At 31.5% G+C, this 24445-nt stretch overlaps 2 protein-coding genes and 1 pseudogene across 3 annotated transcripts; 1 reads left to right on the top strand and 2 right to left on the bottom strand.

Annotated features, from left to right (window-relative positions):
- Positions 1-3: 3 nt before the first annotated feature.
- Positions 4-8236, bottom strand: LOC114194045 (putative WRKY transcription factor 70; annotated as a pseudogene). The gene is made up of 3 exons (XR_014984012.1): positions 7752-8236; positions 7145-7246; positions 4-392 (listed from the first exon to the last, which is right to left on the bottom strand). The product of XR_014984012.1 is annotated as a putative WRKY transcription factor 70 (transcript).
- A 7442-nt stretch (positions 8237-15678) lies between these two features.
- Positions 15679-18756, bottom strand: LOC146884407 (uncharacterized). Its single transcript, XM_085665973.1, has 5 exons — positions 18190-18756; positions 16997-18109; positions 16685-16908; positions 16354-16611; positions 15679-16276 (listed from the first exon to the last, which is right to left on the bottom strand). The coding sequence occupies exons 1-5, from the start codon at positions 18754-18756 to the stop codon at positions 15679-15681; spliced, it is 2760 nt and encodes a 919-aa protein (XP_085522099.1).
- An 836-nt stretch (positions 18757-19592) lies between these two features.
- On the top strand, positions 19593-22675 carry LOC114194019 (putative pentatricopeptide repeat-containing protein At5g37570). The gene is made up of 2 exons (XM_028084048.2): positions 19593-20724; positions 20853-22675. Exons 1-2 carry the CDS (start codon positions 19671-19673, stop codon positions 21491-21493), a joined length of 1695 nt encoding a protein of 564 aa, XP_027939849.1. The 5' UTR covers positions 19593-19670; the 3' UTR covers positions 21494-22675.
- The last annotated feature ends 1770 nt before the right edge of the window (positions 22676-24445 follow it).

Raw genomic sequence — 24445 nt, forward strand, 5'->3', positions numbered from 1 at the left:
AAGTGAAACCAAAATGAAGAGATGCCTGCATTGTTGTCTGAGTTCTTCCCTAGGGCACAATGGTGGCCATGAATGGTTCAAAATCCTTCAAAATCTGACACCAGGCTTGGCTCCAATGTCTTACTTTCTTTGGGAAAATCTTGTTTTACATTTTTGGTGAGCAAACTAGGGTTTCATGCACATGATCAGAGTCATGATCAGAATTCAGAAGATAAGATTCCCAATAAGTGGAAGAATCTGTGGTTGAGTTTGTTACAACCTCAGAGATTTCATTGCATGTGTGAGAGCCAATGTAAGTAGTTTGATACATCTGAGGATACTGTTCATCCCTCTGCACTTGTTTCGTTGCTTTGCAACCTTTATCATACCTATGACTGCACCTGAAGTAACTCCTACAACATGTTATATTATAACAACAATGTGAGTTTGATTTACCAAAAGGATCTGTGTAACTTACAAGGTATAAAGTAATGTAATATCCAGAAAAAAAAAAAACATAACAGAATATTGGTCTAGATGTGTTAGGGTTTCTGTTGGAACCAATGATCGATGTGAAGTTTTACATAGAATTTAGTTTTTTCAACTACAGCAATTTTCCGATTGCTGAGTATGTTAGTAAGTTTTATGGGTGAGAACATAAGGAATTAAGGAATTAAGGACTCGTATTAGGTTCTTATAGTCGCATTAGAATAATAACTTTCTATATATGTAAGTTAGTTTTTTGTACTAGGTCTTCCACTCAGACACATGTTACTGTAGTTTCTACTTTTGAAATGAATAAGTCACTCCGGAATGAACAATTTACAGAGATTAGCTTAGTAAAGTAAATTTCTACAATGTAAGTTTTGTATAAAAATCTATCAGCACTTTTCTGAGATGTAAGGGAACAAATGAATTAATACATCTACTAAGTAAACAAAATGGCATTTACAAATGATGCAACTTAATTACTACGTGTAAATAATAATGTTTACAGATATATATATTTCCCAAAATTATATATCTCCATTGGGAATAAAAATTGAAAGGTTATAATATAAGTTAAAGAGAGATATATAGATAAGTGTAGTGGTGTGTATAGCAATATAGTAAATATAGGTTATAGAAGATACACTTTGGAGATGGTATAGTTAATGTAAAAGAGTTTTAAACAAGGTAGTGATTGACTTGATGTATGCCATCATACATATATATAAAAAAGGGATGGGGCAAGAGGCATCACTTAGCATTGATAAAGAATTCTATTCTATGCTCTTAGAGATTATACTACACACAATACACCTTTTGATTACTTTTCTAGATTGTTATCACAAGTAGAAATTGTTAGTTTTAATACTTTTGAGGAATTTTATTTTCTTGAACTTTCTAAAAATTTGCATCATAATTTAACTTTGCTCTTTTAAGCAAATTTAAAAACTTCAACATATATCATAATTGTTTGAACTTGACTCTAGGTAGTGTCTTCCAACTTGAGTTGAATTTACTTAACTTTAGTAAGTATTTCATTGTAATCAATCCTTAATCGTTGCATCTATCCTTTATTCTTGTGTATTGTGCTATTTGTATTAGTTTTGTTGTGTAAACCATTTAAGTTCAATGATGCCTTTTTGTTGCAAACAATGTACAAGTTCTCAAGTGTAGAGTATATAATATGACTAGACAAATTTAATAGACTGTGGTTAAGTATTTTATTATTGAAAAGCTTGAGATATATATTGAAAACTAACTAATCGAATTTGATTTTATAAAAGTTAATATCTCTATAAGTATACTCCTCTTCTCTTTCTTTGTATTCTCTCTAGATTTCTGCATTAATTTATTTATATGTTTGAAGATCAGAGTGAACCATATGAGTCTTGGTGTAGAAAACAAACATCTTATCCAAATAAAGTTTGAATTAGGGTAAGTTCATCCACTACCTTTTTCTTGAGTCAACTTAGTGATATGCTTGTGTTTGTTTGAAAACTTGCTTGCATGTGATTCTTATGGGTTCAAGATGAATCTCTACATGTCACTGATCAATATTATGTGTTCAGATAATTGATTTGAGATTTTCTTTGTATAGATAGAACATTGTGAGAGTGAGAGTTTGTGGATCTTGATAGAGAAAGAGCTCAAGTTTGAGTAAGGGAAGGTAACTATGTTATTTTTAATTGTGAGGTTGACTGATTTTTTGTTATGGGAATTGCATGTTTGTGATGAGAGTTGATTGTTTGTTGTTTGTGGTTGATTTGATGAATCCAATTATTCAATATGGTTGAAAGCTTTTTGTTAAAATCTTATTTATGGGATGTTTAATTTGTTGAGCGAGTTTGCACCTTTGAAATGTATCGTCCAAAACAAATGATTTTATTGAAGGCAAATTTTAAATAGAATGTATGTTATTTAGAATAAAAAATTAATATAAACACCTAAATAAACCAAAGGGATAAGTTGATATAGTTAAAGAGTTTATGCAATTGTGCAGAGAAAGTTATAGACAGTAGTCTAAACGATAGGATGAGTGACTTTAGAATTAGTTGGCCTAAGGTAACTTATTTTAGAACTAGACGATATTCATTGAAAGGTTAAAGAGAGATAAACCTAAGTAGATGTTAATAATACCAAATTGATAAACTTATTAGTTTTTTTTTCTAAATAAAGTCGACGATACTAGTCAAACAATGTACTTGTTGGACGAGCCACCAACTACTGAGCGGTAGTAGTAAGGATTAATTTCCGAAGAGAGCTTCAAATGATACACTCACTAGGTGAGTCAGACTCACTGCATAAGCCTAATGAATGTGGCTCCCAAGGGTTTGGGTTGCTGGGTAAGTAATATCATTGTTAAGCGAAGAATAATTTTTTAGAAATCTAGAGAGCTCAGGGTGGCATGCTCATTGAGTGAGGTATGAATTCATTGGATGATACACTCACCAAACAATACTTTCATTGGTGAGTATATATGCTCGTTGGGTAAGGAAGAGGAAAATCTTTATAAAATTTTGGAACTTTTATTATGAGATGTAATGAGTGAAAAATGTGTGGAGCTAAGTAGAGCTAGGGAAAGGCCACAATCTACTAAAAATATAGATGTATATATGGATATATGTGTGCGGGATTTGTGGGACTGAGTAGAGCAAGAGGTCGTACTGAGGTTGTTGATTAATTTGTGCATGACATATGAGTAATGTTTCCAAGGAGGAAATGACATGTTTGTATGATTATAGGGTGTATATTGAATAAGGACTAGGACAAATATTATCCTAACTCTACTAATTATTGAACTTATATAAAAGAAGATATTTAGGTAGTAAGAGGTGATGGAGGTTCCTATATTCTTAGGGGGCAGTACAAAAAATGACCATGTACTTTTGCAGATGGTATAGGAATTTACCATGACATATGATAATGACTTAGTTCCTAAAATGTAAGGTTCTGAAGAAACAATACTTTGACCATAATCTACTGAGAGGTCGTGTGATAGGTGTAGGATCCTAGTGTCTAATTCAACACATGAGTCTTTCGAAAGTAGAATATGTTGTCAGTATTTATTTATATATGATTTCTTAAATGATTTGGTGTGGTTGATGAATGAGGTGTGAAAACATATAAGGTCTTAACATGTGTTATTTTAGAAATGATACTTTATTTAAAATATGCTAGGTTGCCCTAATTTTTTATTATGGTTTCCATATGTTATGATCGTGTGTTACATAGAAGCATACGATAGTGCAAGTGAGGGTATTCGACAATGAGGAGGCTAAGAGTTATTTCTTTTTGTAGATACTTTTATATACGTATATCTTATTTATATGATCCTCTAGACAATATGACATTTATAAAATTTTTTTGAAAACTTTTATTCAAGAGAATTGTAAACATAAATATGCATATAGAAATTACTTATAAATGTTAAATGCTTAGTAAGATGAGTTATACAAAAATAGATTTTTATGACGACTTATTATGTTGGTTATGCACTCGACATAATAAGTGGCGTAATGGTAAAGTTGTAACTATGGTTAGATTTTTTAAGTCGGTCATCACTAGAATCGGCATAAAAAGTGGATGTAGTGACATATTCGTAATAAATTAGAAAACTTTATATACCGGTTGTACCTATACATGACATAGAAAGTTTGAGCGGTGAGATTTTTGTAATAAACTAGAAGACTTTCTATACTAGTTGTATCTAGACTCGACATAGAAAGTTTGAGTGGTGACATTTTTTTAATAAATTAGAAGACTTTCTATATTAGACCTAGAACTAATATAGAAAGTAGGAGGGTGGAAAATGCTATTCTCGACGCTGTGTTCTTCAAACTATTTTCTTCTTAATCTTCTCCAAACTCTCTCAAAAAGCTCTAGCACAAACAACCCAAACATTCAAACTCTCATTTCTAGCGGTGGTCTTGTTCAAGTCATGGAGATGTAATATCAGGCGAAATCTTGTTTGGTTTTTCCATTTGATGAAATTAAAGGATAATGAGACCGACGAGACTGGCAACGAAGAGTAGTGGGTGGTGGCTCGACATAGTTGAGAGGAAGAAGCAAAGAAGGGATTGAATAGAGTGAACCATAAGTGATGGTGAGTGTGTGATGACAACAACGACCAAGTACGAGTGCGAACGTGACGACAACAATGATGGTGTAACAGAGAAGAAGAAATCCTAAATGAGAGAAGTTATACCAATTTTGGAACAATCGATATAAAAAGTAAAAACTTTCTATATTGCCTGTATTTATGCCAGTTCTGGAACCACCATAGAAAAGGTTTTTTAACTAATGTAAAAGGGCTTATCTACATTAGTGATCATAATATGACTCCAATGAAAGGTGTTACATGAAGTTTATTCCTTTCCATCATTTTAATTCTTTCTTCATTGTCTTAGTCCTAACTTCCTGCTTTACTACTTCTTTGTATCATTCAAATTCAAAACATTGCATGTCAATATATATATATATATATATATATATATATATATATATATATATATATATATATATATATATAGTATAAACTTGTCCTAAAGTAGGCTCTAGGGAAGAATCTAGTTCTTGTGTAGGTAAAAGAGGTGTATTTTCTTTTGTCATTTCTTGAACTTCTTCTTGAATATCCTAAAGATTTTTTATTCTTTTCTTTAATGAAATAAACTCATTATTCCAGACAAATCATCAATAGAAAAGATAATTCATATTATTTAATAATGATGCCTTCATCGGTCCATAGATGTGATGTGGATTAACTCAAATAGTTGTTTTGTTCTCCATGCTTATTGTTAGTTGAAAATGATAATTTATGTTTTTTTTGTAGGAGACTTCCTTCATAAGCTTCATTATTTTCTAATGCTTGGGTGGATTAACTTCAACAATTGTTTTGTTCTCCATGCTTTGTTAGTTAAAAATGATAATTTATTACTTTCCTAGGAGGAGTCTTTCACAATCTTCATTATTTTCTAATGTTTTTGTGAATTAACTTCAATTTGTTCTTCTTGATTTGTCAAGTGAAAATGGTAATCTATGTTGCTTTCCAATGAAACATCATTTAAAGGCTTCATTATTTTTCTTTAAAAAATGACAATTTTCCTCCTTTCACGTTCTATTGATTTAAAAGAATATCAGTTTGGACTTTCATGACAATACCAATAGTATATGTGAAGTGTGAAGTTTACAAGGAAACTTCAATTTCTTTTGTCCATTTTAAATTCATTAATATCTCGTCTTTTGTTGTCATAGATTCAACAAGTATCTTCTTTGAAGTGAAGAGTATATCTTTTCAGCATCATTTGGCCAATGCTCAAGATATTTCCTTTAAGATTAGAAATAGGTTAGAAATATTTTATGAATCTCACAACTATCTTTGTTTTCACCACATCAATATTGTTTTTCAATCGATTTTTCACTTTGACAAAGTCATCAGTATCCCTGAAGATGCTCTTGTCTTTGACCATGTAATTACTCTACCCACTATTCAAGTACCAATTTGCACTAATTTTATCACTAAATTCTCAAGTAGCATATAAAAAAGACGATGTTCATGCTCTTTAATGAAATTTGTTTTATAGTTATTTTAGTTGCAATGTCTAAATTTCTTGTATTGTTAACATGGTAACTTTATGCAATATTAACTATCTTTTTTTGGTTGTCTTAACTTCTTGAAGATGTCACATGGACAATAATTATCTTGATTGAACTTAGAGAAACTGTTAGAGCTTTCTTTATTTCTAGAAATATCTCCATCGAGTTATTACTACATATTTTCAATTTTTCTCACATATACGTCAATAGAGCCTATTAGTTTTGTCATCCACAAAGAAGTCAAATATTTGATTTGTTGTATATAGTTGCAATTATATCATATTTATGAAGATTAGAATTTAGAATTATCTTGATAAATTTCTTGTATAGAATATTTTTCTCACATATACCTTTATTTGATTGACTTTTTTTTAAATTTTTTTTATAATAATAATAATCTTTAGTGATTTGAGATTCCTTCATATATAATAACTCCAACTCGTGTCTTAGGGTTTGAAATTTAATAGTGTGTATATTTACATTTCCTCAAAAGTCTTGTGGTGCTCGAGGCCTCTTTAGCACTTGTTACATCCCTTATTCTTAGAAAAGTTGTAGCATCCACCACTCCTTGCTGTAGAAGATATATATCACCCTCGGATCTTTCTACTTATTTTCCTTGCGGTTGTTGATGTAGAAATATCAAAAAAATGTATTCATTTTAATTAATATTTAAGTAATCACAGTTTTCTCCCTTAAAAACATGTTGAAGAATAGATGAAGAAGGATTGGTATTAGCCATTGGTTAAGAAAATTTTAGGATTGATATGATATATACTAGGAAACTATTTCAAAATAATGGGATATTATATCTACATCAACTATTAGAATTTAGAACTTTAAGAGAGATAGACAAGTTTACTCGGTATGTATAATAATATATATTAAATATATAGAAAACGGTAAATTATGTAGAAGAGTTTTGAATAAGATAATAATAATAATAATAATTGAGTTGATGGAAAAATAACTTTTATTAAATTTTGATGAAGATATACATACATCATTAAATTTTATTAAATTGTTTTTAAATTTCTAAAAAATTTCAACATAATTTAACACCAAAGAATGATTAAAAAATATATACCTAGGGAATTCAGAATTCAGAATTTTCTTTTGTCCATACTTCCTCCATGCATGATTGTCATCAGTATTGTAAGATAGCTCAGTCCATGTGAGTACACTCTTTCTGCACAGCTCCAATTCATTCATGAATTAGTTAATATCAAATACACACACATACATACATATATATATATATATATATATATATATATATATATATATACATTTCTGCACATCATACTATCAACACTGTAAAGTTCATCCCTCAGAAATTACAAGAAACCCTTTTGGATCTGAACCTACCATGAACATATAGGAATATTAATTCTGCAGAAATTCTTGTATCTATATATATACAACTACATAACCTAAAATCCTCAACTTGTTTCATAAACCAAAAAGTTCAGACATGTCAACCATAACATACACTATGTCCGTACATTCGTACACCTCCCAATTCATCAAATCTACCAGTGATTATCCTAATAAGCAATCAGAGAAGGCTTCTTGTGCCAGTAACTGAACAATAAAACCTTTGACACTGTAAGAAAACATATACTTTATATATATATATATAGAGAGAGAGAGAGAGAGAGAGAGAGATTGGTGAGAAAATATGACATGTTAACCTTCTGTTGTAGCGACCTCTCCCACCGTTTTTGGATCTCTTCTCACTGCAATCTCCAGATCTTGGACGGTTGCCGGAACGGGGCACAGACGGCCCATTTTGGCCGGAAACAGGTGCGAAAGGAGAAGAATTGATAATAGTAAGAGCTTGTGTGAAAGATCTGAGGACCTTGGCTATGAGGTGATGAGAAGAAGAGAGAGAGGGTTGAGTTCCAAAGGGGTTCTGAAGCAGAAGTCTTAGTTCAGTAGCAGCTTCATGACCCTTAACAAGATCTTCCATTAGCTCTCTCTTCTTCTGGGCTGAGACACTTTCACTTTCAGGGCAAAGATTCGTTTTCATTTTCTGAAAGCCTGAGGTTGTAGCTTCGGTTTTTCTTGATGTTTTTTTCTGGTCTTTGCTTTCTTCGTTTTGTTTTGCTTGAATTTGCATAGCAAGAAGTAGATAAGGGGTAGAGAGAGAGATAACATTAAATGAACTTTATGTAAAACACTGGAAACCACGATGTCAAATAATAAGAAATTCTTCAATGAAATTAAACAATTTTATTTTCTACTCAGAAAATTGACATCTCTTCATTATCGTTAAGTCAATGAAAAAAAGAAAGAAAAAGTAGAAACCATCATTTTCAATTGTTTTCTTGGAAAAAAAAATGTTATTAATGGAAAGAAAAATTTTATTTTAAAACATACGAATGTTTTGAAGGAAACAAAAATTCATTATGATGAATTCTTAGAAATGACAAATGAAAGATTATATGCACACGTCTCTCAATGGACTTTTTATGTTTAAAAAATATATAAAATAACTATTTTTTAGTCTTCTCATAATACAAATATTCTTTTTCTAATTTTTTTCTCTAACTCTTGAACGGATATATTTGTATTCAATAAACTCTGACTTTTCTCTCTTTATTGTCTTCTTTTAAATGAAATAATGTTTTCTTCGGCTCTTTTTCGCATTTCAGCCCAATCAGTGAAGTGTTGAAATGCGAACATACAAATGTTGATTATTAAAATTTTTAATATTATTAAAAAATAAATAAAATCATTGGCATTCGGATTTTAAAATAAAATGTATAATTATAATCGAAATAGAATAATTCATATTGTTTTTATACGTAAGAAGATTATTTTTTTTATATTAAATTTAAATGTTGCAGTTGAAGTAACGTGCTTTATTAATATTTTATTAAGTTGATACATTTAATTTGGACGCATTATGGAAGACCAATTAATGCTAGACTGCCGTAAATAACTAGGGATGACGTATGGTTGTGGCGTTTAGATGACGTAAGGTTTTCCTAAAATCAAAAGAAAAATAAATGAATAAATGAGAATTTTTATGTAATAAACCAGAAACAAAAATGCAACATAGCTTTCTTCCCGTGACGAAACTTATTCATCTAAAACCTCATAGAAAACCGTTAGGAATAGTCGGTTCTTACATTACACTTAATATCTTTTATTATTATTAACTTTTTTGTTTTAAAAATATAAAATTAACTTTTATTAAAATTATTTTATCTTTGTAAAAATTATTAAATAATCATTAAATTGTGTTAAATAATTTTTTCTTTAATATATGATAATAAAAAGGACCAATTCGGTTCATTTTGGTCTATGCTTCACCGGTCAAAATCGGATCAAATTGAAATGGTCTGCAATCGTAAATGACTTAGTTTAATTTCCCTTTTTAATGTAAATTTTATTAGTAATAATGATTGAAATAAAGTTTAATAAATTTAAAAAGAAAAGTATAAAAGATACATAATGTTTATAATTGATATATAAAAGTTATAATTTTAAACTAGAGTCACTTCATTTGTATATATATTGTACTTTTTTCATTTGTCAAATACAAATAATTAAAAACTATATATTATCGTTTTCTCATTTGTCGTATAGATACATAAATTGTCTTTCTTTCCATTAATAAGGAGAAAGAACGTTCTCCTATAAGGAACAAGTGAAATTTTATGTTTGATTATATTTTCCAAGATTAAAATTTTTAACGATTAAAAATTATTATAATTAAAATAATCGTTAAAAATAATATTTAACAACAAAAATTTAAATGTTGATATTATTACTTGAAAAGAAAAAAAAAGTTATTAACGGTTACAATCGTAAAAGTTACTTTTTTATATAACAATTTATTATATTTGACAATTAAAAATATCACATAAGTATATTATAGTTTATTATCACTCAGCTAAAAGTTTAAAATTTTCAAAAATTATTTAATATATTTTTTTTAATTTTTAAAATTCAAAAAGATATTTATTAATTATTTTTCATGTACTTCGTAACTGATAATTTAATTGTTTATTTTATTCCATGAATAAATAATGCAGTTAAAAGTTAAAGTTCTAAACTGAAAAGTAAAGAAACAATTTTAAAAAAATCATATGTTTGTATTTTTTTTATTATAATGAAAATATGTGTTAAAGATAAAAATAGTGAAAGATATCCATACAAAATAGTCGTTATAAAGTTATAAAATAACATTTAAAAGTAAAGTTTTAATGAATGTAATTTGTTATGAGTTACTAGTTCAAATGGTTGAGAGTATTTGATTGTTTATTTTATTCTATGAATAAATAATGCAGTGAAAAATTAAAGTTCTAAACTGAAAAGTAAAGAAAGAATTTAAAAAATCATATGTTTGTACTTTTTTATTATAACGAAAATATGTGTTAAGGATAAAAATAGTGAAAGATATCCACACAAAATAGTCATTATAAAATAACATTTAAAAGTAAAGTTTTAATGAATGCAATTTGTTATGAGTTTGAGAATATTTGATTGTGTTGAAATTATTTGTTGTGAATATTTGTGATCATGGTGGGTGTGCTTGTTTGTGGTATTCGTTGTATTAAGTTCTCTACTAAATATGCCACACTTATTATTATTAATATTAATATTATTTTTATTTTTATTTTTATTTTATTTTACTATTATTATTATTATTTTATTTTACCATTATTATTATTATTATCATTATTTCTTTTATTATTATTACTATTATTATTATAATTATTCTTATTCTTATTCTTATTATTTATTTTATTATTATTATTATTATTATTTTATTATTACTACTATTATTATTATTATCATTATTATTTTTATTTTATTTTACTATTATAATATTTATTATTATTATTATTATTATTATTATTATTATTATTATTATATGCATCTTTTAAATATGCATGATATTATATTAGTAGGTGTTGATAATGTAATGTTATTAAGTTAATATATAAAATAAAATTATATTTTAAAAAATAAAGTGAAATATATCAGAAAAGATAAGAAAATAACTGTTGATAAATAGAAAAAAAGAGAAGAAACAAAGATAAACAATTTTATAATAAAAACTTATAAAAGTAAGGGTCAATTTTCAAAAATTTAATAAATAATTATATTTTAAAGGATAAAATTAGTATTTTGAAATGTGGACACAAAAAGAGAAAATCTTCTTTATATATTGTTATAAATGTTTAAAAGAAGAGAAAAAATTAAAAAAAAAATGTTACAAGCCTAATATGATAAACTAATGGAAACATAATAGTAAAACAAACTCAACTAAAACTCCTAAAGCCTGTGTTTGGATTATATTTAGAAAAATTAAATTTGGTTGAATGAAACTGAAAATCTTATTCAACGGAAAAGCTTTATGGTTTTTATTTGAAACCAACCCAGGTTTAGAGTTCAATGAAACAAAATAAAAATTTGTCAAACATCATTTTTGGCTTTTAATGCAAAATAAACTTGGGTTTGAACTCCCAAACTAAAAATCAAACACACATTAGGACTTTTTCTTGGTAACGACCAAGATATTATTTAAAATAGAAACAATAACAAAACTCTAACAAACACGTTCCTCCCTTAAACTAAATATCATGAAGCAATTAGCTTATATCAATGATGTTACATATTCTTACTAGCTTCTGAAACGGATCAACCTTTCATGACTTGCTCATTATATCTACCATATATTCTTGACTTTATCAATGAATTAGGTCAATTATACCCTCCTTAGTAAGATTTCTTAGAAGATGAAGACTCACATTAAAATGCTTGTTTTGGCCACGCATGACAGGATTTTTAAACAACTTAATGGTTGAGTTGTTATCCCATATCACAATTATACTGTCTACATAAGAATGTCCTAACTCTTTTAAGATTCTCTTCAACCATACTCCTTGATAAGCACAAACAATCATTGCTATAAATTTTACTTATGTGATTGATAAAGATAAAGTCACAATCAATTATTTCTTTGAACACCATGAGACCACACTTGAACTCATTAAAAACACATGATTTAATGCACTCTTTTTATCTTCCATATCCTCCCCGACACAATCATTGTTTGTTAATCCCAACAGCTTGCCATCTCCTGTTGTCCTATAATAAATTCCGTAGTCCATAATCCCTTTTTATATAGTGTAGTGATTTTTTAGTTGCTTGGAGATGAATATCCATTCCTTTTGCCATATATGTGCTTATGAGGCATGTGACAAACATTGTGTCAAGCCTTGTGGTGGTGAGATACATCAAACCACCAACTAGCAACTTATAATAGGTTTCATCAATAACATTTCCAGATCCATCTTTGCTTAATCAACCATGGTTGAGAAATTTTCTCACTAAAGATTTAAATCTTTCCCATGCTTCACATAATGGCTCATCACTTGCTCATGAGAAAGTGGTAATAACTCCCAAGTATCTAGCTGGTGGAACGAATATAGTGAGGAATTTCCTTTCTACATCCTCTAAGTTGTTTAGGCTTTGGTTGAGCTAGGACAATAATCAATTCTTTGCCTTACTTGTTAAAGAGAATGGAAATAACCTAAGGTGGGATGTTACCTCATCTTCTTCTTAAATCCCAATAGTTCCACAAAGCTCATAAAAGTTTGATAGATGTAAGGGTCCTCATTGTCTAAACCTAAAAATTGGTTAGAGGTTATTAAAGATAACAGAGCTGGTTTCATTTATATCCCTTTTGCAGGTCTAACAACATTAGAGAAATGTCTAGGCCCTTGCAGTGCATAATCTTCGAGCTGCCTCCTTTGCTAATTTTTGTCTGCTATTGGTGTTGATTGAGCGTGAGAATCAAGATCTAAATTAGATATATCATCTTGTTGATGCTGCTGCGATTTTGCTAGGTGTTTCTGTTTTATGGTTTTGCTATTGTTCCTTCTTGTTGTCTTTTCTATTTCAGGATCAAACAATAGAACTTGAATTTATTTCCTTCTTTGCATACAAAATAGAAGTTAAAGCAAATAAAAGAGCAAATAACAACATAGTGGTTAGATAAATTTGTTAATATACACAATTTTATAAAACAATCCAATTATAAATATTGGTTATTTTAGTCAAATCTTTGAAAATGGCACCAAAAATATAATGAAATGTCGGAGAAGCAATTAATTCAAACAAGTGCACTGGATGAAATAAGATGACATAATTTGATTGAACAATAATTTGATACTAGTCTTCCAAATCAGTCAAAACTAGTGAAATAAGATGAGTTGTCAATTCATTTAAGCATTAAGCATAAATAAAATCACAAACTATTGAATAAAAGAACATACATAAATATTAAAAGAGGTAGTGGTACAGAGAATTAGATTCGATTACATTCAACATCAACATAGGAGAGTTCAACTACTCATGTTGATAGAAAAGCTAAGAAAATTGATGCTTAAATTAGGAGCAAAACCTTGTATTTATAGATATTTTTGACTGGTGCTCATCCATTCTTTAGCGCTTAGCAACAGTGGTTTCTCTCATAGTGAGTTTTCTCATCAACTCAACCCTTTATTTTAGTGGTAAACACTTGAACTTTCCTTCTTTAGAGGATTTCTTTGGCTACTTGCATTGCTTAGCTGAAAGGCCCAGATCCAATGCTCTATAATTTCTTCTTACACACTCAATGTCAATAATTGTGGCTTAGCTGCATCGTTATTTTCCTCCAAATTCACCAAATTTTAATTCTCTATACCTCATTTGATTACTTAGAGCTAAAAAGATTATTTTAATTACTATTTTGTTACTTAGAGCTAAAAAATTATTTTAATTACAAATGTACTCGATTAATGAATAATAAATGTCAAATTAATGTAAAATTACATGTATCATATAACCAACTATATTTCAATCTAAATGTCTATGTTTCTTAATTAATTCTTATTCCCCATACACTAAAAATATTCTAAATAGATAATTAGCATATTTGACCACTTTTTTTTATCTGATTTAATTAAATATTTTTCAATCAAAATATGTGCATTCTTTAATTAAATATTATTTTCCAAACTATGAATCGCTCGATCTTATTTAAAAAATAATGAATTCAAAGCTTAATAAACATTGGTTTTTAACCTATATATATCAAGCTTTTACAACCACAGCTAAATATTTAAAAAAGTCATAGAGGTCGTCATATTAAATGTTACACTTCAATAGTTTAAAGACTAAAGAAAGAAGAAACCTACTTAAAAATATAAAACTATATTATATTGGTGTACGTGTACCGATGCATTGGAGAACAAGGTTTTATGAAAAATGTATATAAATTGAAGGTTAAAATACTCCGTTGGTCCTCGTTTTGGTTCAGAAATCTCAAATTGGTCCTCGTATTTTAATTGATCTCAATTTCGTTCTCGTTTTGGTTATTGAGTATTAAATCAGGGCAATCGTTAACTGTTGGCAAACGACGTTTATATGTGATGATGTGGCTGTAATGTTCATTCTTACGTGTCAATGAGTTGTGGGTGGCACCGTAAACAACCATTGTTGTCTTCTCTTTTAAGAAGGTGATATTGGGAGAGGGTAAGTGTTTGAACTTGAAAGAGGGTGTGGAAGGTTTGTGGCCTCCTCCGTTTTGCTCGTCCTGCACCGGTAATGTCTCTCTCTCATTCTTGCTCGTCCTACACTTGGGGAATGAAAAATTCTACCGTTTCTTCTCATGGGGGTGTGGGGAGGAGGTTCGATTTCGCACCTCTTTGTTATTGCGGTGAGAAGGCAATCATGAGAACTGCTAGAACTACTAAGAACAGGGGGAGAAAATTTTGGGGATGCCCAAAGTTCAAGGTATGAGATATGGAAATGAATTTAGTTGTGTTTTTTGGTGGATGTTGTTTTTGTATTTTGGTTTTGGAAAACCTAATTTTGCAATTGGGGTTTTTTGTTTCGTTTGATAGGGTGGAAGTGAAGAAGTTGTTGGCTGCAACTTTTTTTCATGGTGCAGTGAAAATGTAATTGAACAGAAATGTGGTCCTACTGTGAAGAATGAAGATGAGAGTGATGACACTGCGACGAAGATGGTAGAAAGGGATGGAGAAAGAAAATTACTGAAGATCGAGAAATGTATTATGAGTTTGGAAAAATGGGTCAAAGTGTTGTTTATAATGGTTTGTTTGTTGTATGTGTTAAACATCTTCCTTTTCACAATGAAGTAAACCTGTTGATGTAATAATTCGAAATCAATGAAGTAAACCTGTTGATGTAAACCTGTTGAGCATTGTGTTTGGAATTTATTAAACCTGATGATGTAATCATTCACAATATATGAAATCCAAATATTGGAATATATTGTGTTGAACTTAATTAACAAGGAAATGACACCAAATGTGATATAAAACATAAATCTGGACATCACACACATTATAAGAAATTGTAATTTATATCCATATCCACTGTCAAAGTTGATCATGGCCAAAGCATGAGCATGAGTTCTTCAAAATACATTAAAGTGGACTGCCCCAAAAAGACAATGTCTATTCCTATGAAATACCCAAAAAGACAATGTCTATTCTTATCAAATACCCAAAAAGACTACATAAGTAGAGTCTTAAATTAACAAAAGTATCCACAACAACTACAAAGCACAACGAACGTGCTTAATACAAATCATCAGGGCTTCCAAATACGTCCCCTTCTAGCCTGGAGTTTGTTCCTCATTGGTTGGACAAATTGGTTGTTTGATGCACGTTGAGATTGACCTTGGCGTGGTTGGGTCTGAATGGCTGCAATACTAGTTTGTGTTGAATGGGCTGATGGTGATGTTGGAGTTTTAGGACAAGCAGTTTTATTGTGACCAATTTCCCTACACACAGCACACCTTTTGCGAATTCCTCCTTTTCGTAATGTGGTGTCATCCTTTCTCAACTCCCAAGGTTCCAATCTTCTTTTCTTTTTAGGTCTTCCAGGCATAATTCGTTTGGTTGGTGGCAGGACATCAGGATATGCAGTCACCTCCCACACCTCTTGACCATTAATTGGGAAAATTACTGAATTATACGTCTCCTCATAGGTTGACGTCCTGAACCAATGGCCTATAAAATCCTCTCCTTGCAGATTCAGAAATTTCATGGCAGAAAGTGCGTGGCAACAGGGAAGTCCACTTATGCTCCATTTCCTGCATGAGCACTCCAACTTGTCAATATTCACCACAAATTGTTCCCCTAGATTTGAAGCATGCCTCACTTCAAACAAATTCTCAGCTGACCATCTGCGTGTAATACAACAGAAGTGTAAACACCCAATATGATTGTGTTGCTGACATAAATATATATATTAATGACATACCTTGGTATCCAGTGTCTTGTTAAGCTTGATTCCTTCTTAAGCCTGTCAACAATTCTGGGATAGACTGCACCTTTAAAGGATTTCACCTTAGATCTGTTTGTGGCCCATCTCTTCATGATATAAACACGAATGTCCTCCAGCATACTTATGATTGGCTTTGTTCGAGTCTTCACTATCACACTATTGAATGCCTCACACATATTATTAACCAAAGTGTCACACTGGGCTCTTACAGTGAATCTAGATCGTGACCAAAACCTAATATCACATAAACAAATAATTAGTTTTTAATCATGCAATTGAAATACTGTAAGTATTCAGTATGTCATACCTTGGAGGAATACCAATCAAGTGTTTAAAGGCGTCTTCATTGACCTCTTTGATGTCCCTCATTATCCTCTCCCAAGCTTGTGGATGTGTCGTTGAAGCAGCCTTCCACATCAGACGTTTTAAATTTTTTCCAGGGAATTGCTTTCTAAAGTTAGCATACAGGTGCCTAACACAAAATCTCTGGTCTACTCCAGGGAGAAGTTCTTGCATAGCTGGGAGAAGACCCTATGTTTATATATGAAAAAATACTCCAGAATTAGCATACTGCTTGATGTTAAAATACAAATAAATTGAAATAATCAAAGTGAATAACCTTTTGTTGGTCTGATATAAAAGTGCATGATGCACAAACTGAATCACCACCAAGATCATTTATCAACAGCTCCAAGAACCACTTCCATGAATCCTTGTTTTCCACTTCTACAACAGCATATGCTAGAGGTAGAATCTGCTCATTCCCATCTCTTCCAATTGCAATTAATAACTCACCATCATACTTGCCTTTGAGAAAGCAGCCATCCAACTCAATGAAAGATCTGCAGCATGTGAAACTATCTTTGCATGCCTTCAAGCATGCATAAAATCTCTTAAATATGGTTTCACCTTCTATGTTATCAACATTCACCTTTACTGTTGACCCTGGATTTGTTCTTAGCAACTCGTGTGCGTAATCATATATTATCTTGAACTGTTCTGAAAAAGAACCATCCACATGGTCTCTTGCAATAGCTCTAGCCCGAAAAGCCATGTTTCTAGATATACCAACGTTCCATTTCCTACTAACCTTATCACGAATGTCCATGACCTTCATATCAGGGTTTTCTCTCACTGTCTTTTCCATCTTCTTGCTAAGCCACTTTGCATTCATTAATTTCACATTAAAATCTCTAGAACATGTATGTTCATCTATTATTTTCCTAAGTTGCCATGACTTGACTGCACCCATATAACCACAATAAGCATACCATTTGCATTCTTCATTTGATCCCAAACATTTCACTGCAACCCTTTGATTGTCATTTTTTAAGAATTTTAAACTTTTCCCATTTGCAAGTGCATAAGTCCTAATCGCTTCAATGAATTCATGTTTCTCTGTGAAATAAGTTCCTATTTCCCATCTATATTCATCCATCTTTTTTGGCATTGAAAATGTAGGAAATGACCCATAACCCTCAACATCATCGTTGCCCTCACCAATGTCTGAACCACTAACTAATTCATCTGAATGCCACTCGAAATCTGACCCTACACCCTCAGTCCTGACTTCATCATGATCTGTATCAGTTGACTCTTGGGCTGTGTAACAACCTTCTCCATCGGATATACTTTCCATATTACATTCCACATTACCATCATAATCTGAATCGCTATGTCCATCACGATTAATGTTAACATCAACAAGACCTTCCTCATTGAATGATTCGGCCTAACCTTCATACACTCTCTTTCCTACATTTTGTTATACTCCATGACCTTCATTATCCCCCCCTGCCACTCTATCAGTACCAACATCAACCTCACATTCAGTAACCCCCCTGCCACTGTATCATTACCAACATCAACTTCAGGTTCGTCCCCTGCCACTGCATCAGAACTGCCATGAACTTCAGCTTCCTTTTCAGTTGCAACACCTTTCTCACCCTCACCACCTTCTTTTTCCAGTACTTCACCTGGACCACCTTCTTTTTCCAGTACATCATTAACCTCAGAAGGACCAACCTCCCCCATACCAACACCCTCTAGCATGTTGATTATCTCAGGTTCTGTCATTTCATGAACCACATACAAATGAACGGCACCATTTAACCTTGCTAAATTTGCCATACGAGTGGCCCCTTTATCATCACAAAGGAGCTCCAATCTATCTTCTAACACACTCTCACCTCCTACACAATACCACAACTCCTTCAAAGATACGTGTCCTATCTCTTTTAATCCAGCTATAACCTCAAAATATCCCCACGTATCAGGATCACAAAACCACGTGGTTATTTCCCCATCATATTCCAATTTCCCATTACCAATAAAGTGGCCACTATGGTGGACCACCACTTCAAAACGGTCAACAGACATTCTATTTCTACACCTGTATACATTGCCCCAAACCAATTCAAAAATTACAAATCATGCCAATACAGACAACACAGAACCAATCATTCAAATAGGGGACCACAACATTAAAAAACACATACTACAATGCATATACGGTGACCAATTAAAAAATACATTGCAATAGGGGACCACCAATAAAAAAGGAACTCGATGTCGACAATGGGGGGACCAACAACAGTATAAAAGCAATACAAGTTCATACCCACACAACAAAACATCAAAACCCCAATACAAACCCAAAACCCCAAGACGCGAAAAAACCCTACACATATTCAACTACAATAACTCGTACTTACCTCCTTCAGACTGGTGCTCAACCACGACCACAACGAACACTGACCTCCGATTGCACTCGCTCTCACCTCCGACAACGATCTACTTCACTTTCGCAATCCACGCACATGGGGTTCGCAATCCACGCCTCTGATTTTCCCAATCCAATCCCCAATCCCTAATTCCCTAATTACATCATTTAGGTTTTTTCAAACTTTTTTATTTGTAATTCAGTCCACGAAAACACTGTGCCAATCTGAAAAATAATTCATAACGCCACGTCAGAAAATCAAAACAAGTTAACGTTAAAAAATTTAACACTGTTACTGATTGTCCTGATTTAATACTCAATAACCAAAACGAGGACGAAATTGAGACCAATTAAAATACGAGGACCAATTTGAGATTTCTGAACTAAAACGAAGACCAACGGAGTATTTTAACCTAAATTGAAAAATAATTGATTAAATTAATTCAAAAAATAATTAAATACGTTAGGAAGTTGAACACTTGAATTTCAAAATCAATATTAGTGTACATCGTCTTATTGTTGGTGAAGATGCTGTGCAGCCATGCAGGGAAGAACATAACCGAAGTTCAAGATGAGAACTTTGACTTCACTGTCATCCCAAAGCCCAACCACAAAATTTAAGCATTGGTTAATGCAATGGCTGGACTCTGCCAAAACCATTGATCATCTGAAACAAACCCATGCTCTTTTTCTCAAACTCCTCTCTCAACAACCACCCCATCATTATCATCACTACATGGGTCGTTTGTTATACCGAGTTCTCCAATTCCATGGCGAAAATGCCAATCTTTGCTATGCCCACCAACTGTTTGACACAATGCCAAACTGCCCGAATGGCTTCCTTTGGACCTCCCTCATTCGTGCATTCCTATCCCATCGTGCCCATGTTCTCCATTGCATTTCTATCTATACTAGAATGCATCAAAATGGGATTTTGCCTTCCGTGCTCACCTTCTCTTCGGTACTTAGCGCGTGTGGGCGAGTCCCGGCTTTGTTTGAAGGAAAACAAGTGCATGCCAGAGTGGTGCAGTCGGGGTTTATTGGAAACAAGATTGTGCAAACTGCACTCCTTGACATGTATGCAAAATCGGGCTGTATAAGTGATGCACGTGATGTGTTTGATAGGATGGATGACAGGGATGTTGTTGCTTGGACGGCGATGATTTGTGGGTATGCTAAAGTAGGAATGATGGTTGATGCACGGTGGCTCTTTGATAACATGGGAGAACGCAATTGTTTTACTTGGACTACCATGGTTGCTGGATATGCAAATTGTGAAGACATGAAAGCTGCCAAGGAATTGTATGATGTAATGAGTGACAAGAATGAGATCACTTGGTTTTCAATGATAGCAGGCTATGGTAAGTTAGGTAACGTGGAGGAAGCAAGAGGAGTATTTGATGGAATACCTGCGCTGCAGTCTGCATCTGCTTGTGCAGCAATGCTTGCTTGTTATGCACAGAATGGATACGCAAAGGAAGCTATTTACATGTATGAGAAAATGAGAGAAGAAGGGATAAAAATCACTGAGGTGGCAATGGTGGGGGCTATGTCAGCTTGTGCACAACTGAGGGACATTAGAATGTCAAACACACTAACGGACCATCTTGAGGAGGGTTGCTGTGGTAAGTCCTTCTGTTATTGTTTGTCTGTTGTTATTACTCTGTAATTCTGCCCTTGTAGGTAAAGAATGTTTCACGTACTGACCTCTGTCCTTTTTCTTGATTTGGAACCCATTGTTATTTTATCCCAGATAGAACACATGTTGTTTCCAATGCATTGATCCATATGCACTCAAAATGTGGAAATATAAACTTAGCAGTAAAAGAATTCAGTATAATGAGATACAGGGATATGTATGCCTACAGTACAATGATTGCTGCCTTTGCTGAGCATGGAAAATCACGAGATGCTATAAACCTTTTCTTTAAAATGCAAAAGGAGGGATTAATGCCAAACCCAGTCACATTCATTGGTGTCCTCAATGCTTGTAGCTCTTCTGGTCTTGTTGAAGAAGGTTGTAGGATTTTCCAGATTATGACTGAGGTATTTGGTATTAAGCCCTTACCGGAGCACTATACTTGTATAGTTGATCTCCTTGGGAAGGCTGGGCAACTAGAAAGGGCCTATGATCTAATAAAGGAGAATGCAACCAGTGCTGATGCAACAACTTGGAGCTCTTTATTGGCGGCTTGCAGGCTATATGGCAATGTAAGTTTGGGTGAGATTACAGCCAGACATCTCTTTGAGATTGACCCTGACGATTCTGGAAATTATGTTCTTCTAGCAAACACTTACGCATCGAAAGGTAAATGGGAGCATGCACAAGTGGTTAAGAAGTTGATTAGTGAAAAGGGAATGAAAAAACCTTCAGGGTATAGTTTGATTCAGTGAGCAAACAAGAACACTATAAAGAAGAAGCACTTTGATTAAGCAGTGTATCCCCTCAATCAGTATAATGATGTTCTGCTTATCACTTTTGTACTGGTCAACACTGTTGAAGGAGTAATTGCTGAACAAGCTTTGAATTCCCCGCGTTATTTTCTGAGATATGCACGTAAGATATCAATATCATCATGTAGGTGTATGATCATTTAGTCATGAAGCCATTAGGCAAAGCTGTTAATCCATCTTAGAACAGGAACGAGTTTCATGTGGCCGTTGTGAAGTTGTATTGGCCTCAAGGTGCAAAAACTTAGTTCCCTACGCCGCAAAATTTGTATGCTGGTGATGGGGATATGGATGGGGGAGTATAGGATATATGTCACAAAATGGGGACTCTATACCGGGGCATTTACTAAAGATATCACGGACAATAGTGAAGACAGGATCCACATTACTTTGAAATGCAGGTGTTGTTTTGGAGGGAGATGGCAATAATGGTTCTGTGTGGGAGTTTTATTTGGCTGCTATGAGTAATAATTATCAACAAACAGATATAAGGACAAAGATGATTCATAAGGGAAAGAAACAGGGGGATCTTCTCCCTAAAAAAGCGGATTACCGCTCAATGTGGGCATGCAAGGAACAGTAGAGGGCTTAGAGTACTCAAAACTTTTCACAATCCGACTCAATGCTTGTTGGCAATGAAGCAGCAGCAGACATGTTTCTTACGTTCAGGCAACTTCTTTTCCTTGTGCAGTATCTTTCTTCTGCCTATAATTTCGGATATCTCTTTGTGATTGTCGCAGTCTATTAATATTTTGGTACGGAGGTTGTTAGATAACTTCAAGGAAATGAAGTTATCTATTGAAGGTTCGAGAGGTTAGTAAAAGAAGAGTTATCTATCAAAAGCCAAAATTCCTTTTTTATTATTGATAGAAGAAGATATTATAAGAAGAAATTATAGAAGGTGAAATCTCATGCTGGACATGTCAATACACAAAAGATGACAAGTGAACCTTCAAACATAGTCTCAGTGTAAGTTTTCGTACTAATAAAGTAATTGTAAAACTGCTTGAAAGTAGTGTTTGTATATAGGTTTTTTATTTGTAGTTAGTTAAGTCTGATAAAAATTACTATATACTAAATTGGAAATGACAAAAAACATTTATTTTACTTGTGTTTTTAATCACTATCTTCTTCTTCTTTTTATTCTTGGAAATATATATTTCTTCTCATCTACTTTTTATGAATTACATTTAAATTTCTTATGTTGTTTGTGTTTCTTTTATTTTTTTTCCAAGTTAAAGTTACTCATTGTTTTAGTGTCCAGTTTTATTTTTAACATTTATTTCACTGAACTTTACTACTTAAAATTCAAGTTTTTTGTATGTTAGTCATTCTTATAACTGTAATTTATTGCTTTAGTTTTTCCTAATCATTCTTTTACTAATACGATGATGAGTAAGTAGATTAATTATTATGTTATCTGAAAAAGTGAAATATATTATATAAAGATAATCATTAAAAGGGATTCTATTCGAGTCAATTTTTGTTACAAAAGTGTTTGTTTTTCATGTTTAAAATTAATTTAACACAGTTAAATTAAAAATCATATTCCATTGTTAAGGTAAATTAAAAGAACAAAATAATTTATCCATTTTATTTAAATTATTATTCATCGGTTATATTATTTTCATAGAAACTTAGGTATTATCCAAGGTAAGAACAGGTTTTCATGTATGTCATCTCTTTCATATTTGATTCCTATTGTGAAGTATAACTAGATTCATGGAGGGAACTATCTCACCCCTTAAACCCCAAATAATATATATTCTAATACTCAAACATAATCAATAGCATATATGTAGAAACTTATTCAAATTCAACATTCCAAGAAAATAGACAATCAGTATCAGACATGTCAGTGTTCTAAGTGACATTGAGATTCTATTGTATCAACATACTTAATATATCACCATCCCCATCAACCAATATATCAACATACTTAATTGTATTTATTTAAAAGAAAGTGATAAAAAACATATTGGTTACATATTCAAAGGTATGGTTAAATATATTTTTTGTCCCTCAACTTTTAAAGAAAATTGGAATTAATCCTTTTTAAAAACTTTAGTCCAATTTAGTCCTTCAATTTTATAACTGTATGAATTTAGTCTTTTTAACCTAATTTTATTAAGTTATATTTGACATTTTAAACGTGTTTCTCAGTTAAGATTGAACAAAAAAAGATATGAAACTTTACAAACAACTCAAATATTATCATGAAACACGTTTGAAACATCAAATAAACTTTAAAAAAAATTGTTAAAAAAACCAAATTCAAGCAGTTATAAAGTTGAGGGACTAAATTGGGTTAAAGTTTCAAATATGAACTAATTCTAATTTTCATTCAAAATTAAAGGACTAAAAAATATTTAACTCTCAATTGTATATTACTATTATAATATATATATATATATATATATATATATATATATATATATAATAATCATATATGTATATATTGATTTAGATATTAAATTTTGTATTTAATTATTATCCTAAAGCTTAAATAAGTTTTTAAAATTGGTAATATATTCTTTTAATATTTTTGAAAGAAAATGCTTTTACTTTTAGAAAATTTCTCAAACACTTGTGTTAAATATGTAAATATTCAGTTAAAGAGAAACTAAAATATTGCTTGCACACATGGTTTTTTGTTTTTAAATAAAAAAAGTTTCAAATCGTTATACAATTTACTTGTTTTAGTTTATCGATGGATGTGTCACATTGATGTATTTTCTTATTTAAAATATATATTTAATTAAAGGTCTTTACTATCTTTTTTTTTTTTTTTGAAACAATACTAGAGTGTGGAGTTAAAAAATTTATAAAAACAATACATATACACAATACTTATAATCTTAAGAAAAATAAAATAAAATAATTGTAGTGGTAATC

The sequence above is a fragment of the Vigna unguiculata genome, chromosome 8, assembly GCF_037176805.1.
Source record: "Vigna unguiculata cultivar grain cowpea cultivar isolate G323 ecotype 2 chromosome 8, ASM3717680v1, whole genome shotgun sequence".
NCBI lineage: Eukaryota > Viridiplantae > Streptophyta > Magnoliopsida > Fabales > Fabaceae > Vigna > Vigna unguiculata.